The 25,561-nt window shown below is 38.8% G+C and overlaps 1 protein-coding gene across 1 annotated transcript in view; it reads left to right on the top strand.

Moving 5' to 3' along the window:
* Window positions 1-25,561, top strand: part of Spata48 (spermatogenesis associated 48) — a 48,381-nt gene that overhangs the window by 667 nt on the left and 22,153 nt on the right. Inside the window, 4 exon segments of the mRNA XM_008849277.2 lie at window positions 7,750-7,847; window positions 11,844-11,920; window positions 21,433-21,571; window positions 23,088-23,155. Coding sequence (XP_008847499.2) covers window positions 7,750-7,847; window positions 11,844-11,920; window positions 21,433-21,571; window positions 23,088-23,155 — 382 coding nt within the window.

Genomic DNA, 25,561 nt, shown 5'->3' with positions numbered 1-25,561 from the left:
GCTTAAAATTATAACTGAATATGGTATTTTGTTACATATTTTTAAGAAAGTTGTACTAAAATGATAAAACTTACAAATCCACTTGTAAACAAAATTTAGTTTAAAAATAAAGTATATTACTTTAGGGAACAGCACAAAATGAACAGGTAATTCATTTTATATATAAGGATAAATTTATTTTACCAAAAGCAGATTTATGTATCACTTTAATAATTGAATAACACACTTATTTGCCTCTCTCCATGGAAACAATCTGCTGATGGTTATTAAAGAGTTAGGTTCCAATGGCTAAAATGAAATAGGAAAGTAATGAAAAAATGAAATAGGCAAAAGTAAATTTGGTAAGAACAGGAACTGAAAAGAAACAAGCACCATATAAATAGTTCTACAGTTCCAAAGACTGGAATAATGGTGTTACTGTCATCAGTGTGGCGTCTCTAGATGCTGACTACTGAGTGATACCTCCAAAGGACAACAACAGAAACTATTTCCTGTGTAGGGAAGTGTGTATGGCAGGCAGGGAGTGATAAAAGATTAACATCTTTCAGTGTGGAAAAGAAAAAGATCAAGTCTGTTACAGGAGGTGCTTGGCTTGCTCTAGGATCAGACTTCTGATGCTTCCAAAGCTCATTTTCAGCTCTCAACTGTGGCCTAAAGGTCAAAAGAAAATGAGTGAAGGAAGGATAAGGCCACCAACAACTAAATATTATGTTAGTCATTAGAATATGTAAGTATCAGAAATGAAGGAACCATTGATGAGTTCCAGTCCACCTCACAGACACTGTGTATTTCATTGGATCTGAGCTAGTGACTTTTTCTAGTCTTTCAAGAAAGAAGATTGGGCTTAAATTTGTTAATGTTTCAATGCATAATAGTATATTTCTTGCCAAGAAGACTTTATAAAAGAAATAAAGTTATTATTGGGCAAGCATGCTATTCACCTTTTAAGCAGAAAACCCCAGGCCAATATAATTTTAGAGACATCATTCATTTCTTCTTGAAAGTAGTACTCAAAATGGACTCTTGAAATATCATTCCAAGAGACTTTATGTTGAACAAAGGGTTTGTTACAGCCACCAAATTACTAGTATAATGTTGACAGGTGTGGCACCAACAATTCTGAATCAAATTTATTTATGACTGTTTCTTTAAGACCCTGTGTATTGCACTTCCTGAATCAAAACAAGAATTCAGAGATTAGGCTCCAGGATCAAGAATGGGCTCAAATCTAGTCAAATGCTTATTTGTTGTATGAACCAGGACCACATGGAATTCTTTTTAACCTGTGTGTCCTTATTTATAAACACATAATAAGGAAAATAATTCATAGGATAATAACTATTTTATGTGATTCATATAAAAATAATGAGATAAAAGGAGACAACAAGGCCAGATAGCATAAAACTAAGCTCCAGAACTTTTAGTTGCTTCAGACATAAATTGAGAACAATAATACATCTCATAAAATTGTAAGAATTCAGTCATGTATAATACGTAGGAAATGTTCTAGAGCAAGGAACGGTATTCAATTAATAATAGTTACTGTTGTTGTCTACTAACAGTTTCAAAGAGTAATTCTTAAGATTTAGGAATTGAGTTCAATATAATTTTTCTTGGGCATTCAGCAACTTTGTCAATCGTAGGAATGTTTATTGATTATAAATTATAAACACATTCTTCTCAATACATTCTAATAAAGGGCATCTTAGAATCAATTCCCAATAGCTAATATGAATTAAAGCTATTCATATTAAAGCTATTCATAAAAGATTACATTGATGACTTTTTCCCATTCCAACACTGTCCAGTCTTCAAAATATCATCTACTGCTTAATGATTCTAAATATCCTAATTATATTCAAACTTTTTAAATGTTTTTATTTTTCTATTTTTCTTTCTTATTTTTATTTATTTAATAACCACATGATTAGAAGAAGCATTTCATTACAGCTTTAACATATTCAATAACAATTTCCAGAGCAAAGATACATCTCTTTCAAAAGTGACTGTAAATTTTTAGGTTCACAGTTGAATTAATACAGTTATACAATATTGAACTCAGTATAAACCCCATAAGACATAAAATTGAATGAGTTTTTAACCTTTTAAAAAGATCTCCATCTCATTTTAAAATATACTGTTTCCTACAGAAAGATACATTTTAAAGGCTACTAACACTTAGATGTTTCCACATGCATCTCTAATCTCTATGTATCTGATCATTACTAGTCACCGTCAGTTACACTCGGATCCTTGGCACGTGAGTATGGATATAAAGTCATCGGGTACATTTCAGTGGTAATGTTTATCACCTCTACTAATTAACATGAAGTAAATTTTTATGCTTCCTTCTCAAATATAGCTCATTTTTATTTGTTGATTTATAGTGCACGCTGGGCTCTCTGCGCGCCCTGGAAGCGGCACGGTGGGCCTGGCCACGTCCCACAGGCTTCTCCAGTGGGCCGCGTCCTGTGGCACCGCGGCTCGTGTCTCCTGGATGCGGTGGCTGGCCGCGGCGGCAGGCGGGTCCCCGTCCGCCACTTTTTGGTGCTGAAAAGTCCCTCTGCTGCTGAGGTCTACTCAGCCGGTCCCATCCTTATTTCACCCGTGTACTTTCCTCAGGATGCGAGGTCCACTGGCCACTGAACCACGCAGGAAGAGTACGAGGACGGTGAAAGCTAGGGTGTCCGCAAGTCAGTTACAGAGGATTGCACCCCCCGGAGAGGCTGGGTCGCCGGTAGTAAGACACAAGACTCAAGATTCAGCTTAGCCTGTGTCACAGCTTTTTATTAAGTGTAGCTTCAAGTGATCCAGCTCTCTGCGACCCAGCTCTCTGATACTGAGAGAAAGACTGGGATATTTATACCATGGGGGTAGTGGTAAAAGCTTTGGCTGATAGATACTTTGTGAGACATTTTATTTGCATATGGAAGTGGATTTCTGCCATGCTGCCAGACTGCTGACTACCTGAAAAATCACACAGGAAAGCATGGTATTCCTAGAGCCAGAGGCCATGTTTATGTTATGGCATTTATGGCGGGCACTTCAAAAGGAGAGTCAGGAAAATTGCCAGGAAGGCACCCTGCTATGAAAGGAGTCTCAGCACATAACTCCGAGCTTCGTGAGCTACCCAGATATGAAGAGACTTCTACTTCACATAACAGAGGCCCCCAACATTGATTTTTTTGTGTGTGTATATCAAACAGAACATCCTGAACAATCTTATTCATCTATATACCCACTTCCCAAATGGCACCCTCCCATAGCGCCCCCCCCACACTGGAGCCCATCTACTCTGTCATCCCTGTTACTGTCCACTGTATTGTTGGTGTCCCCAGACATTCACCAGTGCTTGTCCATCTGCTGAATCTAGTCAGCCGATCTAGAGATCCTTCTTGTAGGAAGATCAGCTGTTCCTCATCTAGCAGCAATCAATCAGTTGTCAATATTCCTTTAGATAAGAATGGGGTCTGCTGTTCATTTTCCCAGTTCTATGCTGGGTTACTGTCTGGGAGTCTCTTGGGCCACCCTGGCCAACAACTCAAGGGAAGGTATCTCCTGTCTAGCATTGTTTCTTATTATGCAGCCTTTAGCTATGCATATGGACTCTTAAAAAATTATATTGACCTCATTAATCTTTGGTTATACTTTCCTTTTGGGTGCTTAAGACCCTATAGTTGGCCCAGATAAACCAATTTATGTTTACTCTTAAGGCCATTTGAGCATCTGTTCCTCAGGGGTCACATGGGCTTAGGAGGAGACCCAGAGCCCCTGGCTCTTTTCTTTTACCAGTTCTGTCTATGTGAAGATAAGTCAAAGGTCCTGCTTGACCATGGTTGGCTTCTCATGGAAGCATGGAGGAAATGTTTCCTCTGTGTTGACCCTCTTCTTTATAGACTGGACACTGGTTCAGGTCCATCTGGTGGGGTTGCCACGGCCTCCTTGATCAAGAGGACAGGTGACTCAGCACAGTTATACAACATTTTGAGAGATGTTCATAGTCCCCTGGAACTTAGTCAACCTAGGAGGGCAAGGACCAAAAACTGTCCTTCTGACCAAATTAGTATAGGCCTCAAAGTATGGCTGTTAAACATCCAAGAAGCTTAGTTCCACTAGTCAGGTACTTTTAATTACCATGTGCCATATAGATAAAGCTTGGGCAAAGACCAAACGTTCTCAGATAAACCTTGCCTAGACATATATATTCCTTAATCTAGTTGTATGTATAATTTGTCGGTAGGTTGTTGGACTAATATGGTTCCCTCTGCTTTTATTTTTATTGTTCTTTTTGCTAGCAATAATTATTTTGAATATTTTGAAATAATGACAATGAGAATATTTAAAAACATTCTTTCAATTATTTGTCATGAAGTGTTTTTTCATTTAATTATATAAATTATTATCAAAACAACAATCATAGAGATACATCATGGTGTTCATTATATATTTTCCAAAATACATTTATGCTTTATTCTTATATTTATTATTTTCTAAATTATATATGTGCATGTGTGGGTATGTGCACTTGAGTGCAGAAGCCTGTGAAGGCCAAAAGAATCAGATCCCCTGGAAATGGAGTTTTAGGCAGTTAGGGTCTGCTTGCCATGGATGCTGAAATCTAAACTTGGCTCCTCTGGAAAAGCAGTGTATGCTCTTTACCACTGAGCCATCTCTCCAGAATCCCCATTTATATTTTAAATTATTCTTATTAGTTTTAAATACACAATTATTACTGTTTCTTAAAAATAACTTCGCTGTACTCCATTGTGTGATTATATTATCTCATACATTTAACTTGTTGAGGTTTAATTTTTAATAATATTTTTATGGATTCTTAGAGAATTTCACACAGTGTAGTTGGATCATATTCAGAGTCCCTCTCCCATCTTCTCTCAGATCCATCTCCACCTTCCTATCCCCCTCACTGTATGTCCTCTACTTTTTAATATTTTTATTGAATTTTTGTGTATTTCACACACAACATTTTAGTCCTCTTTACACACCCTTCCCCATTGGCACTTTCCCATACCCCTCACTAAATTTCACACATTCTGTCATTTATGTTAAGGCCTATTGAGTCAACTTAGGGGACACTAACTTGACATGAAGTCCTCTATTTTTAAGGCCTATCAAGTCTACTTTATGTTCTTCACATGCTCTTGGATGTGGGTCATCACCAGGAGCCTGGTCAACCTACCCAGTCATACTCTTAAAGAAAACTGGTTCTTCTTCTCCCATCAGCTACAATTTTCCAATAGTTTCTCCACTGAGGTGGGACTTCTTGCCCACCTCCCTGATTCATGCGGGATTTTTGTCTGGCTTGGACTTGGGAAGGACTTGTGCATACTCTCAAGCTCTATAAATTCATATGTGTAATGACTCTGTTGTGTCTAGAAAGCATGATTGTCTTATATTCATCCACCACCTCTGGATCTAAAAACCTCCCCTCTCCAATCTTCAGCAGTGATCTCTGAGCCTTGGAGGGACAGGGTCTGATACAGGCTAATTTTCTTCATATTGTCCAGTTATGGGTCTCTGTGTTAATAACCATCAGCTGCAAGCAGCTTCTCTTGGGAGCTGAGAGCTGAGAGATACATTAATCTATGGATATAACAATAAGTGACTAGAAGTCAGTTTAATACTATGCCCATTTAGCAGGATAAAAGTAGTAGCCTCTACCCTAGGGCCTGTGACCTGCCTAGCCATCAGTTATTGAGCCCATTAACAGCACCAGTTCCTTCTTGTAAAGCTATAAATCCAATCAGAAAGTATTCTGTTACTCGCATCACATTCGTTCTACTATTGCACCAGTGGGCATATTTTTGCCAGGCCATTTGAGTGTGCCTTTCTTTGTAGCAGGTGATTCAGTCTTCTTTATCACGGAAAAAATAAAGGTTCTCTACAGTCTATTATCACCTAGTTTGCCTCACTTTCAACTCCAGTATCAATATTTAAACCTCTCTGTATGTTTTTCTATCTTTTTAGCTACTATCTTCACTTAGGCTTCTATAAAAATAGATACTGAAGGTTGTTTGGCTAGAACAATAGGCACTAATTTCTTACAGTTACAAAGGATAGATGTTAAAGTTCAAGCAGCCTGGAGAGTTAACTCTTCCCAAGGGCCTTCTTCTAAATTTTCAGAACGCTGCCTTTTTCTTGTGTCCCTTGGGTAGCAGACAGAAATAGAGCCCTGGTGAAAAAAAGAGTTGCTATTATGAAAGTAATAGTCCAACATTGATGTAAGTAGTAATGTTACAAGTATGAATTGGTAATTTATGAACATGTTGAGCACTTCAACTGTATACCAAAGACTTTGCCCATTCTTTTATATTATCTTTCATATATCAGAGTAATCATTAAAGATGAAGACCATAAGACTCAGAATGGCCAAATAACTCTGACATCTAAACAAGAAAGTATGTTCATTTTGGGAATACATGATATGCTGGGGTCTGATACAGCTTTACCATAATGGGATTCAGAGATAGCTCCTGAGTGCCTGTGCTGTGCAAATTTCTCTCACAATCTCTCCTGCACTTTAACACCTCTTATTCACATAGGCCCCAAATGGTAACTTCTAAATTCACAATTTGTACATTGGATTCATTCATGGAGCAAAGATACAAAGTAGAAGACAAAGAAGCCTCTTCTCCCTCTATGGGATTGCAGACGGACTCTATATGGTAACTACCAGAGCTGCTACTGTTATCATCACACATTGGTCACCTGAGTAAATCAGAGTAGTTTCTAAGAGTTACAAATCTCTGTTAAAATCTTCTGAAGAAATCCATCCACAGTTTAAGACCAAGGCTTTCCTGCACTGACCCCGTCTGCTCCTCTTGTTCTTCAACTGTTTCCCCATCTGCTACTTCATAATGCAACTGTAACATTCTGTAGTGTCCTAATACTCTGATACTGTCACAGAGCAGGATACAATTGCACATGCCATTTCCCTGCCTTTAACAACTACTCTTCATCCACCTCCCTTTCCTTCCCCACTTCCTTTTTCTGAGGTTCCTCTGTGTGTGTGTGTGTGTGTGTGTGTGTGTCCTATTTAATTTTCAAGATTAGATCAGTTGTTATCTTCAGGAAGATGTTCCTAACTCCTTACAATCTGGTTGGATTAGACAGCCCTTCTCTACAACCTCATAAAACTCTGGGCAGTTGCCGCATGCTGGCTTCAGTACTTACACGTCTGAATTTTCTTTGTCCACTGGTACCTCAAAACCAAAACTCCACTTTTCATCTTTATATACCTGTTATCTTCCACTTATGGTATGCCAAATGCTTCTGGTCTATATTTTGTTAAATATTTTATGCTGCTAGACCCTGACAACTTCTATTTCTAAATTATTTACATAGTAACCAGACTTTCATTTTACTACCCCCAGCCCTAGGATGTCTATACACACATGCCCCCCCACAAACACACATGCATGCACATTACATGTATAGGTTCCTGGTATTCAATAGGCCTCTTACAATAGAAAATAAGAAATCCAAATAATTATTCCACTGCTATAATTATGCTGGCATGCAAGTGCCAGAGCTACTGTATCTTCATAGCAGTTCACAGTCTAGGAACCATCCTCAACCACATCTCAAAAAGATCTTGAAAAAGTAATTAGATAGTCCATTAAAAATCAACTAGTACTATGTAGTCTTGCTCTCTGATAGGAATTGTTTCAGACAGAAGAAAAATTACTGTTATGTTTTTAACCTAAAGCATGTTATATTTTTGGGTTTCAGGTTGGACAAGCGGAGTGAAAGTAACTCCTTTAGCATCTCATCATGATCCATGCTCGATAAATCACACATACACATTTGATGAGGAGGCAGCATGTACAGTAAGATGTTCTTACTAGGTGGATTTATACAGCAGAATTAGTTTATATCATAGTCTATGCATTGATATTTTCTTCTGCAGAAAAAAGCTACTAGTGATAAATTGTATCATTTTTTATTAATTCCTAAAGAACTAAATACATTGCATTGTTATCATACTCACCCTTCCAACTCCTTCCAGATCTATACCCGCACTCCTACTCACCTCACCCTTTATGTCCTCATTTTCTTAAAACCCATCAAGTCCTGGATGCCCAGCCTCTAGGAGCATGGTTAATTTATCAGGAGTCACACTCTTAAAGGAAACTGACTCTCCCTCTCCCAGCAGCTATCAATTGCCAATACCTCCTCAGCCATTGTGGGACTTAGTGCCCACCTCCACGTTCCCTGCTGTGAATTTGTCTGCCTTGAGCTTGAATAGGTCTTGTGCATGCTGTCACAATCATTATGAGTTAATATGTGCAACTTCCATGTTATGTCAAGAAAATATTTCATTTTACTTGTCCACCATCTCTGGCTTTTATACCCTTTCCACCTCCACATTCTTGATGATCCCTGAGTCTTGAGATGAGGGATGTGATATAGCTGTCTAATTTAGGATTGAGCACTCCATGGTCTCTTTTTCTTTACACCTTGACTGTGGGTCTTTGTATTAATCACCATCTACTGCTGGGTATGGTGGTGCAAGCCTTTAATCCTAGTACTCAGGAGGCAAAGGCAGGTTCATCTGTCTCTCTGAGATTGAGGTCAGCGTCATCTTCATAGCAAGTTCAGGCTATGAACTAGAAGGCACAGCAAGAAATGGACAAGTAAATAAATAAAATAATTACCACCTACCATAAAAAGGTGAGTCTCTGATGAAAGTAGAGTGATGCAGTGACCTATGAGTATAAAGCTAAGTCAATAGGAATCCATTTAATCCTATGTCCATTTAACAAAATAAGAGTATTAGGTTCTTCTTGAGGGCCTACAACCCATCAAGCCACAGATTTTGGGTCCCAATCACAGTGCCAGATATGGTTCCATCTTTTGGAGCAGACTTTAAATTCAAAGGAAGTGATTGGATACACCCATACCATTCATGTCACTACTGCTCCAGAGGGCTTATATTGCCAGGCCTGTCAATAAGTAGCTGGCAGCATTCACAGATGTATAAGGTCAATGATTATTTTTCTTTTCTGGTAGAACGCATAGCACTTTCCAGAACAATGAAAGCTATCCAGTAGAGATGACACTTCCAGGGATGACCAGTTTTATTTCCTCATGTACTATGGCTCAAGTTATGTGTTATCTTCAGCAGTGGGACCTTATCATCAAATTCTGGAATATAACCAAGAACAATGGCAGTAGCCTGTCATGTTTGGGGGTCTATTGGCCCTCACTGGACAACAACTCCACAAGAGTTAACCATTGTTGGCTCTGTGCATTTTGTTGATCTAAAGTGTCCAGCAGCATTGTTGCCCAATTATTGGATAATTCAATCTAACTTCTTTATATATACGTGTGTGTGGTGGGGGAGAGACTTAGGAAGCTTCTACAGTGGTAGGTTTCATTATGTCTTGTTCTAGTTTGCTTCTTGGTTATAATTAAACACTCTCACCAAGGCAACTTTGGGGAGGAAAGAGTTTATTTTAGGCTAAAGGTTATAGTCCATCATTGAGGGAAATCAAGGCAGGGGCTCAAGCAGGAACCTGGAAGCAGAAGCTGAAGCAGAGATCATAGGGAAACTCTGCTTACTGGCTTGTTTCCTCTGGCTTACTTGGCTACCTTTCTTACACAGCCAGGCCCACCTGCCTAGGGATAGCACTGCCCACAGTTGATTTTGTCACCCTACAGCAATTAGCAGTTAAGAAAACTGCTCATAATAATATGAGACATACTCATAACAATATGAGATATACTCATAACAATTTGAGGGAGGAAATTCCTCAGTTGAGTTCCCTTCATCCCAGCTGCCTCTAGTTTGTGTCAAGTTGACAAAAACCAACCAACAAAATTGACCTCTTGTCAACTTGACACACAAACACATAACTATTAAACCATAACCCTTTCTTCCTTGTTTATCCCCAAGATCCCATGTTAATGTTACAATATAAAGCATAGTACAACTTCAGAAATCCCACAGTCTTTGAAAAACATCAACACTTTGAAATGAAGAGAATACCCTTGATGATCACTTGGGGGGAAAAAATCAACATTTAAAAGACCAAGTTCTCTTTAAAAATTTAAAGTCTCTTAATTGTGGACACTGGTAAAAAAAAGTAAGTTATACACTTCCTTATTCCAAGAGGGACGCAGAGGACAGTTATAAATCAGATCAAAGAAAAACCAAAATTCAACAATGTAAAAGCACAGTGTCTGGTACCTGGGACTCACTCATGTGGCTTGTTAGCCACACCTTTTGGGCTATGCAATCTTTAATACACAAAATTTATCCCTTGGGCTCAAGCCAGCTCCACTCCACACCTGCTACTGTGCTTTGTGGTGGATCTATAATATTGGCATCTCCAAAATAATAGGGTCTCCACTTCAATGGAGGCTGTAACTTCACCAGTGACTTCTCTTGGTCTTTCATGGTGTCAAGCCTCAGCTTTTTTCCATGACACCTTTAATGCTGCAGTTTTCATGCCACCAAAGCCAGTACCACATGGGAGATTCTTATATATTACCAATCTTGGCTCCAAGCTTCATAGGCAACCTTGCTACCTGCCCTGACTGGACCACCACTTCTATGTGCTGACCCTGAGAAAACACTTCCCAGAATATTTTGCCTTAATGACACTGATCTCTTGTTAATCACGGCTGATTTTCAGCTCCAGGTGACCAACATCCATTTGTCCCAGTTAAAGTAAAATGTTCACTTTCACAGATTCTTCATTCAAATATTTCATACAAATGGCCCCAATAGTCTATGAGAGAACCTCAAAGCTTCCACTGAAACCTCAGATGCCAGGCTCCTGTTGTCTGCATTCTCTCAGGATTCTTATGTCAAGTCTCCCACAAAACAGCCCATTAAGCTCTAGATATTCAATGACTTTTCCAGCTCAAAGTTCCAAATGCTTGTATAATCTTCCTCAAAACCAACATAGTCTGGTCCATCACATCATTGCCCCAACTTCCTGGTACCAACTTTTGTCCTAGTTTGCTTTTCTGAGGCTTTGATAAAACACTGACCCAAAGCAACTTGGAGAGAAAGGGGTTTATTTCATCTTACAGTCCATCATCAAGAGATGCCTAGACAGGAACTCAAGGCAGGAACCTGGAGGCAAGAACTGAAGCAGAGACCATAGAAAAACACTGCTCTGCCTTGCTTCCCCTAACTTGTTCTCCTATCTCTGTTCCCAAGTGCTAGAATTACAGGTGTAATTCTCCCTGACTGAAGGGAATATTCAAAAAGCAAAAAAAAAAATAGTTGCCTACATGTCTTTCTACAGATAAATGCATAAGGAAATTTTGGTATAGGTACATGTATTAGAATACTACTCAGTCATTAAATTTAGGCCTGCTATTTGCTACAACATAGATGAACCTCAAGAGCATTCTGAAAGAAATAAACCAGGAACAGAAACATACTCTGATTTATATGCAGAATCCAAGGAAGTCAAACAGAAGCAAAGAGTAGCATGGAGTTTGACAAGTGCTTCTGGGCATGGAAAAAGTGGGGAGATGTTGACAGAGGGATGCAAACATTTGGCTTAAGATGAATATGCTTGGGGATATAGTGTATATCATGATGACTATAGTTAATAATCCTGTATCATCATTTCCTTGAATTTTCATAAGACAGCAGATTTCATGTCCTCAACACACACAAAGGACAGCGATAGGTGGTGATGGATGTATTAATGAATGTGACTGTGTCATTCATTGAACAGTATATACATACACATATGTCAAGTCATGATGTTGTTATCTTGAAAAATAGGGGGAAAGAAAATAGTGAATAGGAAAATATAGCAATTCCTATTCATACTTGGTCTTCTATTCATATCTTATAGGATGATGGTGAACCACTTGTTCAACTAAACAAGAAATATAGTACAAAGGATTCATTTTACAAATCCTCAACACAGAAGTAAGCTTTTTTCTAATATAATTTTAAAGTATATTTCTTAATCCTTAATGGTACACATATTAATAATAGTTTGGATCATATGAATAATTCAAAGAACACCAAACACAGGTTTTTAAACACTAATATTGACTAATAACAAGCACATGTTCACACCTATAATCCCAGCACTCAGAAGCCAATGTCAGAGTATTACCGTGACTGGACCAGAGACTAAGACCTTGTCTCAAAAAAATCAAGAAAAAAAGAAAAGAAAATATGTTTAGTGGAAGAATAAAACCAAAACCACAGAGGGAGCAATGAGGGAAGGGCCGCAGGGAGTGGAGGAGAACACAGTGTTCTACAGAACAATGGTGGAGAAAGCTGAAAGGAAGATGGTTCACTGACTCTGTCAGTGCTTATTGGATCAGACGTAGGAGGAACAGCTCCCCACATCACCCTCAGCAGAATGAGGAGCTCCCCTAGACTTAGGGACCATGACTCAGGCCAAACCCAGATTCATGACTTTCATGCAGAAAAGAATTTCAAAACTAGTCAGTTTATGAACCAGAGTTGGGGTTCAAGGAAGATGTAGTTTATATTGACTTAAGCACATAGATTCAGCAAAAGAGCATCTTCTAGAAGAAATACATGCCTGAGAGCATGGATGTGGGCTTCACCAAGAGAGTCACTGAAATAAGATGTACCGAAGTGTGGGTATGGCGCCTCAGGAAGAGCCACATCTCACTGTTGCTTTTTATTTTACAGTAGTCATATATAGAATTTTGGTGGGGTTTAAAGTTGCTATCTTTAAAAAGATACTAAGGATTCTAAATGAGAGGACAAGGTGGTTCCTGAGGAGCGTCTGACAAGGTTATAGTTGATTAGATCCCCAGCTTTAGGAAGGTAGGGTATCTTTACTGCAAACATAGTTAAAAATCTTGTTTGAGATGTTCAGACTACATCTGGAGAAAGAAAGGAGGCCCTGAACAAAGTGATCTACATTCAGGCCTTAAAACTGGTTGATTGTTACCTTAACATAAAATATCTAAATACGAAAGAATATCAACTCTATGTAAATAGCCTTTAGGTAAAATGTGACTAATTGTGCTGGATTCTTGTTTTAAGCTGGTCAGAGCCTTCAATCAAGCTGCAAGATGAGGAAGTATTTTCCCTTCTCATGTCCCCATAATTTCCCTATCTTGAATCCTGCCATAGATCAGCAAAGTCTGTCTTAGACTGTGAGATGCATCTATAAATAAAGCAGACCAGAAAAAGTAGATAGACAATAAAGAAAAACATAAGAAAGTAAATAGATGCTACTTTTGAAGGTAACTGTTGGAAAAAAGGAAAGGCAGCTGGGAAGCTTAGACTTCAACAAGAGCTTTGAAGTTTGAACAGAACTAGAGGAGAGGGAACAGCTGTGCAGATGTTTGTAGTACATGTATTCTCAGAAGAGGAAATTAGTCTGAAAGCCATGCTTAAGATGCTGGGGAAGGACAAGAGGCCGGTGTCCCTCAAGCAACATGAGAAGAAGGGGATAAGTAAAACAGAAGTTCAGAGAAGTGCTAGAAACTAGGCCTTGTAGGCTACTTCAATGATTGTCGCTCTGACTGACTAGTTCTTAGCAGAAAAGTTACAAGATCAGACTTGACGCTGAAATAGTTGTGGTGACTACTGTATTCAGAGAAGGCTGCATGCAGAGAAAAACAGGGTTATGGCTGTCTTCTTAGGCAAAGAAAATGGTAGCTTGGAGAAGACTACTTAGAGAATGTTGTGGGCAATGACTGAGTTCTTGAATATAAGATGTTCATTAGAACTCCAACAGAATCTTCCAGGTAGGTAGTAGGATGCACAGGTTTGAAGTTTTGAAGAGCAGTCTAGCAGGAGAGATAAATCCAGGTGTCATGGCTTCTAATGATATACTGGATGAGGATATCAAGAAAGATATGGAATCAGAGAACCATCCCTACATTAAAACAAGGGAAAGAAAGAGGACCTAGCAAGAGTAACTGAGAAGACACACCCAGGAAAACAGGAGGAGTAAGAGGGGAATCTAGGGCCTGGAAGGCAAGCTAAAAGGGTGTTTCAAGAAGAATGGAGTGCTGTTGTATGTCATGTACCTGCGTAAAGTAAAGTTGAGACCCCAGGATGGATGGCTAGGTTCACTTGCAGGCTTAGAAGCCAGTAGAGAGAGTAGAAACTAAACACATGGCATGGAGAATGGGTGCAGAGAGAAGCAGCCATGCAAACAGCAGAAAGGAGATTTCATGCTGGCCACAGCCCTTCTCCCCTGTGCATGGAACACTGCAGATGTGCTTTGCACTTTGACTTCATTTATTCAAACTGAAGATATGGCTATGACTAAGTATGAAATCCTATCCAAGATGCTATGAACATATAAAGGAATGCATGAGACAAAGCTGGAGTTTAGTCTGACATAATATGAACAAACAGCCCTGCTGGATTATCAGCAGACTTGTTTTTCAGTCTTCAAGCTCCAAATATGTCCATTGGCTGAAAGGGGATACTGAAATCCACCAATTTTTAGTACCCATTATTTTAAATCTTAAAAATGAAGGATGGTCCTAAGATTACGCTAACAGGCATGCACACACAATGGAAAATTACAATTAAATGGCCTCTGTGTTGGATAGTTTTTGTCAACTTGAACCAAACTAGAGGCACCTGAAAGGAGGGAAACTCAAGTGAGGAATTTCCTTCATTAGCATTTTATGTAGCCATGTCTGTGAGGCATTTTCTTAGTTGCTAATTGATGTAGGATGGCCCAGCCAACTGTGGGTGGTGCCATTCATAGGCAGATGATCTTGGGATGTACAAGAAAGGTAGCAAAGCAAGCCAGAGGAAGCAAGCTACTTAGAAATGTTCCTCTGAGGCCTCTGCTTCAGTTCCTGCCTTGGCTTCCCTTGATGATAAACTGCAACCTATAAATTGATATAAACCCCCTTTTCTCCGTTTGTTTTGGTTAGTGTTTTATCCCAGACACAGAAATCAAATTAGGACAGAAATTGATACCAGTAACATGGAGTTTTGCTGTGATAGACCTGAACGTGTTGATTTGGGGTGAGAATTGTGAAAACATTTGGAAAATTGGGATGGAAGTGCTCAGAGCTTAATGAACTATTGTGGATGTTTGAAAGGTAAATATGTGGAGACAAATGCAGTAGATGAAGGAATGGATTTTCAAGTTTCAGTGGGAAGCAGACTCAATTAGGTCCATTGTATGATTTGTTTGCATTAAGAATCTGAGAAAGTGAAATTCTTGCTTTACCGGGACAATAGGTACTAGCTATCTGAACTGAAAAATCAACTGTGATTACTAAGAGACCAGCATCAATGAGGTGACATATTCTGAGGAGTATTTCCTCAAGGGCACTACACAGAAGCCATTGTCCAGAAGGAACCAAGGCTGCATCTCAAGCTGGAAGCCAAACTTGACAAAATGTAAGAGTCCCCCACATGGTGTAGGTTTTGAAGACATGGAGAGTTTATGGAGAACAGTTGAGGCTTGGCAATGTGTAAGGCTAGGAGAGGCCATTTGCATAGGTTCAGCTTCAGTTGCACTGGAGCCCCCCAGGATATTGAAGAATCAAGGAATGTGAGATGACAACCAAGGACAGTGTGCAGACATGAAAGTAGAGCCATCCTGAACCTACAGACAAGCTGAGTGTGCTTCAGACGGCAGAGCAGATGCAGATGGGGAAGTGAAATGCCTCCTCTTTAGCATCGCCAAGCCTTGAGGGAAGGGTATAATATAGATATCCCATTTAGGGAGCATTCCACAGTTTCATATTCTTTGTACCTTGTCCAGTTGTGGTCTCTGTGTTAATCACCATCTACTGCAAAAAGAAGTTTCCCTGAAAAAAAATTGAATAAAGCACTAATATATGATATAAAAATAAGTCATTAGAAGTTGGTTTGATACTATGTCCATTTAGCAGAGTAATCAGAGTATGACATCCCTTAGAGTTTATGACTTATCTAGCCACAGATTTTTGGCCTAATAACAATGCCAGTTATGAGTTCCCTCTTGTGAGAAGCCTATTAAATTCAAACATAAAGTGTTTGGTTACTCCTATAACAGTCATGTTACATTGCACCAATGGTTATATCTTGTGAGGCCAGTCATTATTGTAGCTCTCAGGGATCAAAGGTGGGCAAAATTGATGACTACTTTTCTCTTCCAATTACCTACATAACACCTTCCAACACTGTGATAACTATCCAGTACAGTGGGGATGAAGCTTTGAAATCAGTTCCAGCTGGAGTACTCAATTTTCTATGACTGAAGATGTAGTATTTTCAGCAAACTAGTCAGAACAGATAAGGACACTTTATACTCATTAAAGGAAAAAGATCCAACAAGAGGAAGTTACAATTCTAAACATTTATACACAAAGCACAGTGCCCCTGTGGTTATAAAACTACAGAGGGACTCCAACTTAATGATAGTTGGTGACTGCTATATCCCACTCTCACCAATATACAGTTATCCAGATAAAAAATTAACAGAGAAACTCTGGGGTTAAATGACATCATGAATCATTTGGATCTGACAGACATCTACAAAACATTCCATTCAAACACTAAAGAATATAATTTTTCTCAGCAGTCCATGAAACTTTCTCCAAAAATAGCCACACATTAGGATACAAAACAAGTATCTAGAAATTTAAGAAAATTTAGACAATATCCTGCATTCTGTCCAGTCACAAAGGAATAAGGCTGGATATTAATAGCAATAGGAAATACAGAAAGTAACAAACTCATGGAAACTAAGCAACACACTACTGAATGAAAAGTGTATCAAGGGAGAAATCAAGAAGAAAATCTAAAACATCCTAGAACTGAGTGAAAATGAAACATAGCATACCAATATCTGTGGGAAACAATGAAAGCAATCTTAAGAGGAAAATTATAGGATAAAGTGCCTACATCAGAAAATCAAGAGCCATCTCATATTAAAAAGGTGATAATGCACCTGAAGGCCTTGAAAAATCAAGAATGAACAACATCTAAAAAGAATAGATGGGAAGAGATAAGTAAAATCAAGGCTGAAATTAATGAAAGAGAAGAAACAATACAAAGGACCAATAACATAAAGATTTGTTTTTTTTAAATATTAATAAGAAAGAACTATGCTGAGAAAGAAATCAAGGAAATGATCCTATTCACAGTAGCCACAGAAACATAAAATATCCAGAAATAAATATAACCAAGGAAGTGAACAACTCTGGAAATTGTTATTGACTATGTCAATATTGTTGTAATGAAATGCTTCTTCTAATTAAAAAATAATTAAGATTGAAGAAAGACATTGAAGAAGTCATCAGAAGACGGACAAGCCTCCCATCCTCATGGATTAGTAGGATTAATATTATGACAATGACTATCATGCCAAAAGCAACTTCCAAATTCAACACAATCCCTGTTAAAATTCCAGCACAATTCCTTACAGAAATTAAAAATAATCTCAAATTTCATAAGGAAACACAGAAAATGTCAGGAGAGCCAAAACAATTCCAAACAACAACAACAAAATGCTGGAGGCATCAAAATCTCTGATTTCAAATTATACTAAAGAGCTATAGTAATTAAAAACACCATGGTAGTGGCATAAAAACAGACACATTGATCAATAAGATAGAATTAAGGTCCCAAATTCAAATCTGTGTACTTACAGCAACTCAATTTTTGACAAAGGGGCCAAAAACACACATTAGACAAAAGACAGTATGTTCAACAAAAAGTGTTGAACAAACCAGATAGCTACATGTAGAAGGAAACTAGACCCCTCTCTCACCCTTCAAAACCTTCATCTCCAAGTGAATAAAGGACCTCAATATAAGATCTGATAGGGGAGAAAATTGGGAATACGCTGGAACCTATAGACATAGGAAAAACAGAACTCTGATAGTGCAGGAGCTAAGACCAACAGTTGACAAATTGGACCTCATGAAATTTACGCTGCAAGTGCACCATCATTTGAGTGCAAAGTCAACCTACAGAATGGAAAACACATCTTTACAAGCTGTGTATCTGCTAGAGGGTTACTACCTAAAATATAAAAAGAAATCAAAAAGCTAAACATCATAAAAGAAACCCACTTAAAAGTGGGGGCAAGGAATTAAACAGAGTTCTCAAATGATGAAACACAAATGACTGAGAATATTTTTAAAGTGTTCAACATCTTTAGCCATCAGAGAAATGCAAATTAAAACTACCTTGAGATTTCATCTTAGCCAAGTCAGAATGACTAATAGCCAAACAAATAGTGACAAATGTTGGTGAGGATGTGGGGAAAAGGTAACACTTATTCATGGCAGTTGGGAATGCAAACTGGTGCAGCCATTATTTAAATCAGTGTGAAGTTTCCTTAAAAAGCTAAAATTGAGCCAGGCGTGGTGGTGCATGCCTTTAATCCCAGCCTTTAATCGTAGCACTTGGGAGGCAGAGCCAGACAGATCTCTGTGAGATCTGGTCTCCATTAGTGAAGCCAGGCCAGCTGTGGCTTGTGGCTACAGGGAGACCTTGTCTCAAAAAGACAAAAAAAAAAAAAAAGCTAAAAATAGATCTCCCACATGTTCCAGCCATGCAACTCCTGGGCATATACCTAAAGGATTCTGTATCTTACTACAGAGATCTCTATTCATCTATTCATCGATGTTCACTGCTGCCCTATTCACAATAGCCAGGAAATGGAAACAACCTACATGACCATCAACTGATGAGTGGATAATGAGAGTATAGTACATTTACACAATGGAATATTATTCAGCTGTTAAGAAAAATGAAATTATGAAATTTGTAGGTAAATGAATGGAACTGGAAAGAATCATCCTAAATGAGGTAACCCATACCTAGAAAGACAAATGTCCCATATTATCTCTCATAAGTACTAGCTTTGAATCTTTAGATAGATGTGTTTCAACTAGAAAGTCCTTCAAGATCAGTAAACCAGTAAGAAGTCATGGGGGATGGTTCATGGCAGAGAAGACAGAATGCAATGATATAAATGAAAAAGGGAAATAGGGGATAGGACAGGCTTAATGGAGTGGGGTGAGAGCGTGAAGCAGAAAAAGGAGTAAGGGGAGGAATAACTAACACTAAGGCCTTTTGAAAGAATTCATATAGAAACCTGCTATAGAAACTTTGCTCAACATATAGAGTTAAATGTAGTTGCCCTAAAACAGGGGTTCATCAGCCCTAATAGATACCAGACTAATAAATGAAAAGCTTAGTGCCAGGAATAGACTCCCTCTTTCAGAGTTGTTGACCAGAGAGTTCCATAGATCCTCAGATAATACTGCCTATTGCAACTACAAGTATTTACCCACCAGAATATGGTGTTAAGACCCTATTGCTGAGGATACTACATACCTGAGTCATAGAACAAAGAGAAATCAAGCTGGTACTGACCTTGAAGCTTCACCTCCACTGTCTAGCTTTCATAGTACTAGAAGGCACTGGGCATGTTACTGGCAGAGAGAGATAATCATCAACCTTACTCAGCTGTGAACACTGTGAGCTACAATAGCACCTGGTTTTGCAAAATATGCCCACTAGTGCAATAGTGGTATGAATATTATAGGAGCAACCAACCACATTCTAATTGGATTTAAGGCCCACTTCACAAGATGGAGTCCATACTTGATAGTGTTATCAGGGCCAAGAACCTGTGGCTGGACAAGCTGCAGGCTACCAGAGGAGAACTGCTAGCATCATTCTGCTAAATAGACATAGTATTAAACTGACTTTTAATGACTTATTGATCCATAGATTAGTGCATCCCTGAGCTCTTACCAGAGAAGCATCTTCTTGCAGCAGATGGGGATTAACACAGAGAGCCACAAATGGTCAGTGTACAGGAAATAAAAGACTGCAGAGTGCTCATCCCTAAAAAGGATATTGATATCACACTCTATCCTCCCAAAGTTCAGGGATCATTGTTGAAGATGAGGCAGAAACATTCTAAAAGCAGAGGTTGTTGATGTAAACAAGGAATCTGTGATCTATGTTGTCTGAACACCACAGTGTAATTGCACAAAAGAACCACAGCACTATGACAGCATACCCAAGACCTGTGCAAACCCAAGCCAGACAAGGTCCCAGCATGGATGGAGGAGGTGGGTAAGAAGCCCCAGCCCAAGCTAAGGATCTGTTGGCAACTGATAGATGCTGGAAGAGGGAGAGACAGTTTTCATTACTAGTGGCCTGGTATTGATGAGAATCCAAGGGATAGATCCACACCCAAGAGCACTTGGGGAACACAGAGTAGACTCAATCGGCCTTTAAAAAAAAACAAGTAATAATAGAGGACATGAAGTCAGGTATGTGGGTGTATATAATAAGGCAGAGGGGAAGAGAAAGAAAGGGTCTAAATATGATCAAAATGTATTATATGAAATTCTTGAACCAATACAAATATCTTTTTAATCTATAATCCACTTCTGGAAAATCTTAAAGAAATGGATGAATTTCTGGGTATATAAGACCTACCAGAGTTAAATCATGATGAAATCAATAGGTTAAATAGACTCATAACAATCAATGAGATAGAAGTAGTAATTAAAAATCTCCCAAAAATCTCCCAAAAAAGAGCCCAGATCAAAACGGATACAGCACAGAATTTTACCAGACCTTCAAAGAATAGTTAGCACCGGTACTCCTTGTTATTCAGTAAAATAGAAAAGGAGGGAATACTTTTAAATTCTTTTTACAAAACCAGCGTTACATTGATACCAACACCAGAAAACAACCAACAAAAAGAGAAAATTATAGGCCAATCTCTCTGATAAACATAGACACCAAAATTCTCAATAAGATACATTTCTTATTTCACATTTATCTTGTCTGTGTCAGAAAAAAACTTTTGGGTGACCTCACACACACCAACATTTAGTCAAAGGTTTGATATTTTATTCAGAATATAGTAGATTTATCTAGCTTTCCTCTCTTTCCCCTTACATAGTTCTCCCTCCTCCTTCCCCAGCTAAAGTATCCCCCATGTATTTTCATTTCTTCCTTGATAACACCTGTATCCTACTGTAATAGATAGATACAAAGGGAGGGAGAATCAGTTTTCTCCAGGAGTGAGCTCCCTGAGAGGTTATCTAATCCCAAGTAGTCAGTCCAAAACACAGGTACACATGAGGACGAATAATGGCCCATGGAGTCAGTGAATTACACATGTATATCTCTTACTCTTATAATGTCTCCCTACTCCTCCTCAATGTCTTGTCCTCTTTATTATACACACACATATAAATAACAAGTTGCAAGCGTTCCATCCCATTGTGTTCACCTGCTGCCTATTTTGGTGAAGGACCAGGTGTCTAACACCAGGGAACAGGCATCTTAGAAGTCACCTTAGAAGTCTGCTGCTGACAGTATATGACATTGTTATGAAATATATCAAAAGCAATTTTCAAATCCATAGTTTATTTGTAAAGTGATAGTCTTCTTACTCTGCTGTATGTGCTTTGCATTAGACGTTCTTATTTACTAATTTCCAGAGCTTATGAAACTGTACCTTGGGATAAGATGCTGCCACCAAAATTGGATCCAGAAGAAACAACAGTAGAAAAAGCTGCAGACCTCATCTCGCAGTGTTTCACACTGAAAAGATATGAAAATGCACCAGCCATAACTCGGGTCAGTGAACACCCCAATCAGTGTGCATACTTCTCGCTCCAAAGTTTAAGTCAATTCACTCATACTTTATTATAAGAATACATGTGGAGCTGAAAATGCCATAATTACAGGAGTCATTGGTATAACTGTAAATATTTTCATACACTCCATGCTGACAGGTTTACTACTTATTGGTCCCCTTCTCCAAGTCATTTGCAATGACTCTATTTTGAAAATTGAAAAAAAAGAATGCTAAATATGGAGACACAAAGAAATTATTCCATCAGGTAATCTAGATTGAGCTTGATTCTGGCAATAGGATCTGGAACTTAGCTGTCCACTCCTCAAAGTGCAACAGGAGGATCCATGAGTGTACACCACTCTCTAATGTCTCTATGTGATAGAGCAAAGCACACTGAGGTGTCAGGAGAGATAGCCATTCAGTTCGTTTCCAAATGTCAAAAGGAGATTGTCATGTGGATTCTTTTTTCCTATATCTCAGCAGCAGCCGGAGTACTTTTTCTAAAGTACAGACAGATCTGTCCCGGTTACTTCACCCAGCCCATCTTTTTCAGAACATGGAATCCATGCCTCGCTCCCTTGCTCTGTTTCCTTCCCTCTCTGCTGAGCTTTTCAGTCTCCACACTCCGTGCTGGTCTGTCTTTTGCAGTCTCCCACTGCTTTCATCACTCTGTACCAGGATGAACCTCAAGCACTCCTGAGGACCTGGCTTTTGACCTCCCAACCCAGGCTCAGATGCCTGCTTTGTGCCTGCAAAGCACCTTCTGCGTCCCTCGTTCTCGCCACCGTCTGTGTTGCAGCTCCCAGCCCAAGTCTGGTTCTGCAATTTAATTACTTTCCCTAATGAATTTTTGAGCACATAAAACCACATTATAAAATGGGAAACCAGTTACATTAAAGTACAATTGGAGACCCCAGGGGATCCTGAGCCCCCAAATAGGAAGCCCACATTATATTGTAAAATGTCTTCTACTTTCATAGAGAAAACAGTAAGAGAGGGGGGACAAATAAACCCTCAAACCTAGGGTTGCCACATAGCAGGGGGAATCAATTAAAGGACAAAATTATCTATGATTTTAAATATTTTTAAAAATCTCTCAACTAGATCTCTCTTCTGTGTTAAATGATGCGAATATCCCAAGTCCTTCCCAGGCAGGGCGCTGTTGAGAGCTCTGAAGCTGTACTGGCTGTGAAGGCAAAACTACCGTGGTTCTGAGACAGGCGGTGTCTGCTCTGAAACTGGAACAAACCTTTCACGTGGCTTCCAGGGGCGTCGGGGAGGATAAGAGTCAGATTGTAACAGAGAGAAGACAGGGTAGGAGTGGAAGTCTGAAAACAGAGCCAAGACCCACAGCACCCTGTAACAAAGCTATTAGTTGCTGGGATGCCTGGAGAAGGTTTTCACAGTCTGGGCTCAGCTATGCTTAAGAGTCATACTAAGGACACTAGAGCTGGTATCTGTGAAATTATAATAAGATCATTAAATACCTATTGCTTATTTTGGTAATGGTTTTAGATGGTCGGTGGACTCTGGGACAGATTTCAGACAAGATTGTTCTCTGCACCAGTCAAACCAGTCTATTTGTAAGTTTGATCTCCTTATGTTCTCAATGCCAGATTTCCACTGTGGCCTGTTTGTCACTATGAGCCTGATGGTTTCACCTGAGGGGCAGGAGGGGGGGCGAATTCAGATGGAGAGTGTTCCAGGCATGTTCCTCTCAACATTCCTGGGGCTGGGAAGAGGACCCAAGTCCCTTTACAGTGGCTGAGCTCCCACCTGCTTTCTCTTTACCTCTAAAACTGAGTCTATTAAACACACCCCCCATTTAAAAAATTGGGAGTGCTGTACAAATAATCAAAACGACCTATCAGAATGCTATGGTGCTTAATGGACTTCATGTAGAAGGGATTCTAATTATGTTCTATCAGCTTTGAACAAGATTTTTGTGCCATCTTCACATGCTGCTTTACTGTTGGCACTCTCCTGTGCATAACACTGTGCACTGAATAGAAAATCCTGTGTTTGTGCTTTCTCTTTGTAGTTACCACAACCCAGGTTAGGATCTCTTTTTACTTTTTAAATTCACTCTGAATGTTTCATATTAAAATGCATAAGCAAAAAAATGGTATAATCTATGTATCTGCTCTTTCTTTAGAAAAAATATTACAGCACAGTGGAAGCCTGGTGCCTCTCCATCAGCACTCTCTCCACCTCGGAACATGTTAGTCTGCATTTAATTGTCCACGTTTTCATTCGTTCTTTTAATCCTTTAAAGCTTACTCTTCTTCACAGACATGAGGTTCTTTTATGAACTCAGTGTAAGTGGTATCATGCCTTTGTTTGAGCCACAAAACATTTTGTCCACCATTATGCTTTTAAGATTCATAGTCACCTCTGGCTCTGTGGCTGTTTTTTGTTTTTTGTTTTTCTGTAGCATAACATTACATTGAACAGTCAGATATACCATTCAGCCATCCACATCATGTATTTTTTTCTAAATTTAATTACAGTTGGAACAACATCCATTTATATTCATATGCCCAAATGTAAAACTACTTCTGGGTTTGATACAGGCGAATTTATGTCTAAAATTGCTGGGTCAAGAGGGGCATAGTTCCTTATGGTCTATTTCAAATACTTCTTCAAATGAGGCTCACCAATGAACTCTCTCACCAGCAGAGCTGCAAACACAACTACATCACATTGTGGACAATGCTTAGAATTTTCTGGTTAAAATTTCTTCAATATTATGAATATGAAATTGCACTTCACTACAATTTTTGCTCACATCTACCCAATTACTAATAATCATTTTTGTAAATTTACGTGTTACATGTGTTTTCTTATCTACCACTTGCCCATTCATATAGTTTGCCAATTGTGCTCTTGGCTTGTCTGATTTTTACTCACTCATTGAGCCTTTTATGTTTAACATTCTGGATAGAGATTCTTTGTTGAGGGTTGGCACGATGGTTTATTGGGTAAAAGTGTTTGCTGCCAAACCTGATGACCTGAGTACATGGTTCCTGGAATTCACATGGTAGAAGGAAAGAAACAGCTCCAGAAACAACCCCGGAAAACTGTCCTCTGACCTCCACACATGGGTTGTGGCAGGCAAGCACACATACACACACGCGCACACACGCGCGTGAACACACACACACACAGACACACACACAGAATAAATAAATGAAAGATAGAAAAAAATATTTATTGATGGTACACATCAAAGTATCTCACCTGTAACTTTTGTTAGGATATGTTTTGCTGAATTAATGTTTTGGTTTCTAATGCAGCTCAATTCAATATTTTCCTCTATATCTTATTACTTTGTAGATTTTTATGTAAACTTCCCTGAAACAATAAGAATATTCTCTTCCTTTTCTTGTTTATTTTTCTAAGATATTTAAAATTTTTCTTTCATATGCATCTCTTTAAACCATTTGGTGCTTATATTCACTTGGGATGTAAGTCAGGGATCCAATTTATCACCCCAAATAAGAAGCTCTAGTTCAGTGTCAGAAGACCTTACCAACTAGCTGAATGGGCAATGTTGGTTGTAAGGCATCAGTGGTGAGTTACAACCAGCATTCTGTAAGAACTACATAGAATTGGAAATGTGAACATAAATCACTTAGAGCCATGTGCTTTTTAACAAATACTGTGACCAGTTACATAGAACAGTGAGAATCAGACAGATGTCATCAGAGGAGAATGTACACCACTTGAAGTGATTACTCTGTTACTCCCATTATTTAGATTACTACCGAGTCTTGCGATAAAATTGCATTTCATTAAGCCATATCAAAAAATAATTTGTGGGCACATTTACACTGGACATTTGGGTACAAACACCTGAATGAACAGGACTCAGCATGTATGGCAGAGTGCATAGGGTTCGGTGGGGGGATGGGGGAGGCATGGATGGGGAGGTGTCTAAATTTGAATAAGAATGTTTATACACAATTACAAAAGTTCAATAAAAATGT

The sequence above is a fragment of the Nannospalax galili genome, unplaced genomic scaffold (genome assembly GCF_000622305.1).
Source record: "Nannospalax galili isolate Female #2095 unplaced genomic scaffold, S.galili_v1.0 scaffold304, whole genome shotgun sequence".
In the NCBI taxonomy this organism is placed as follows: domain Eukaryota; kingdom Metazoa; phylum Chordata; class Mammalia; order Rodentia; family Spalacidae; genus Nannospalax; species Nannospalax galili.
This window is presented reverse-complemented; position numbering and strand designations above follow the sequence as displayed.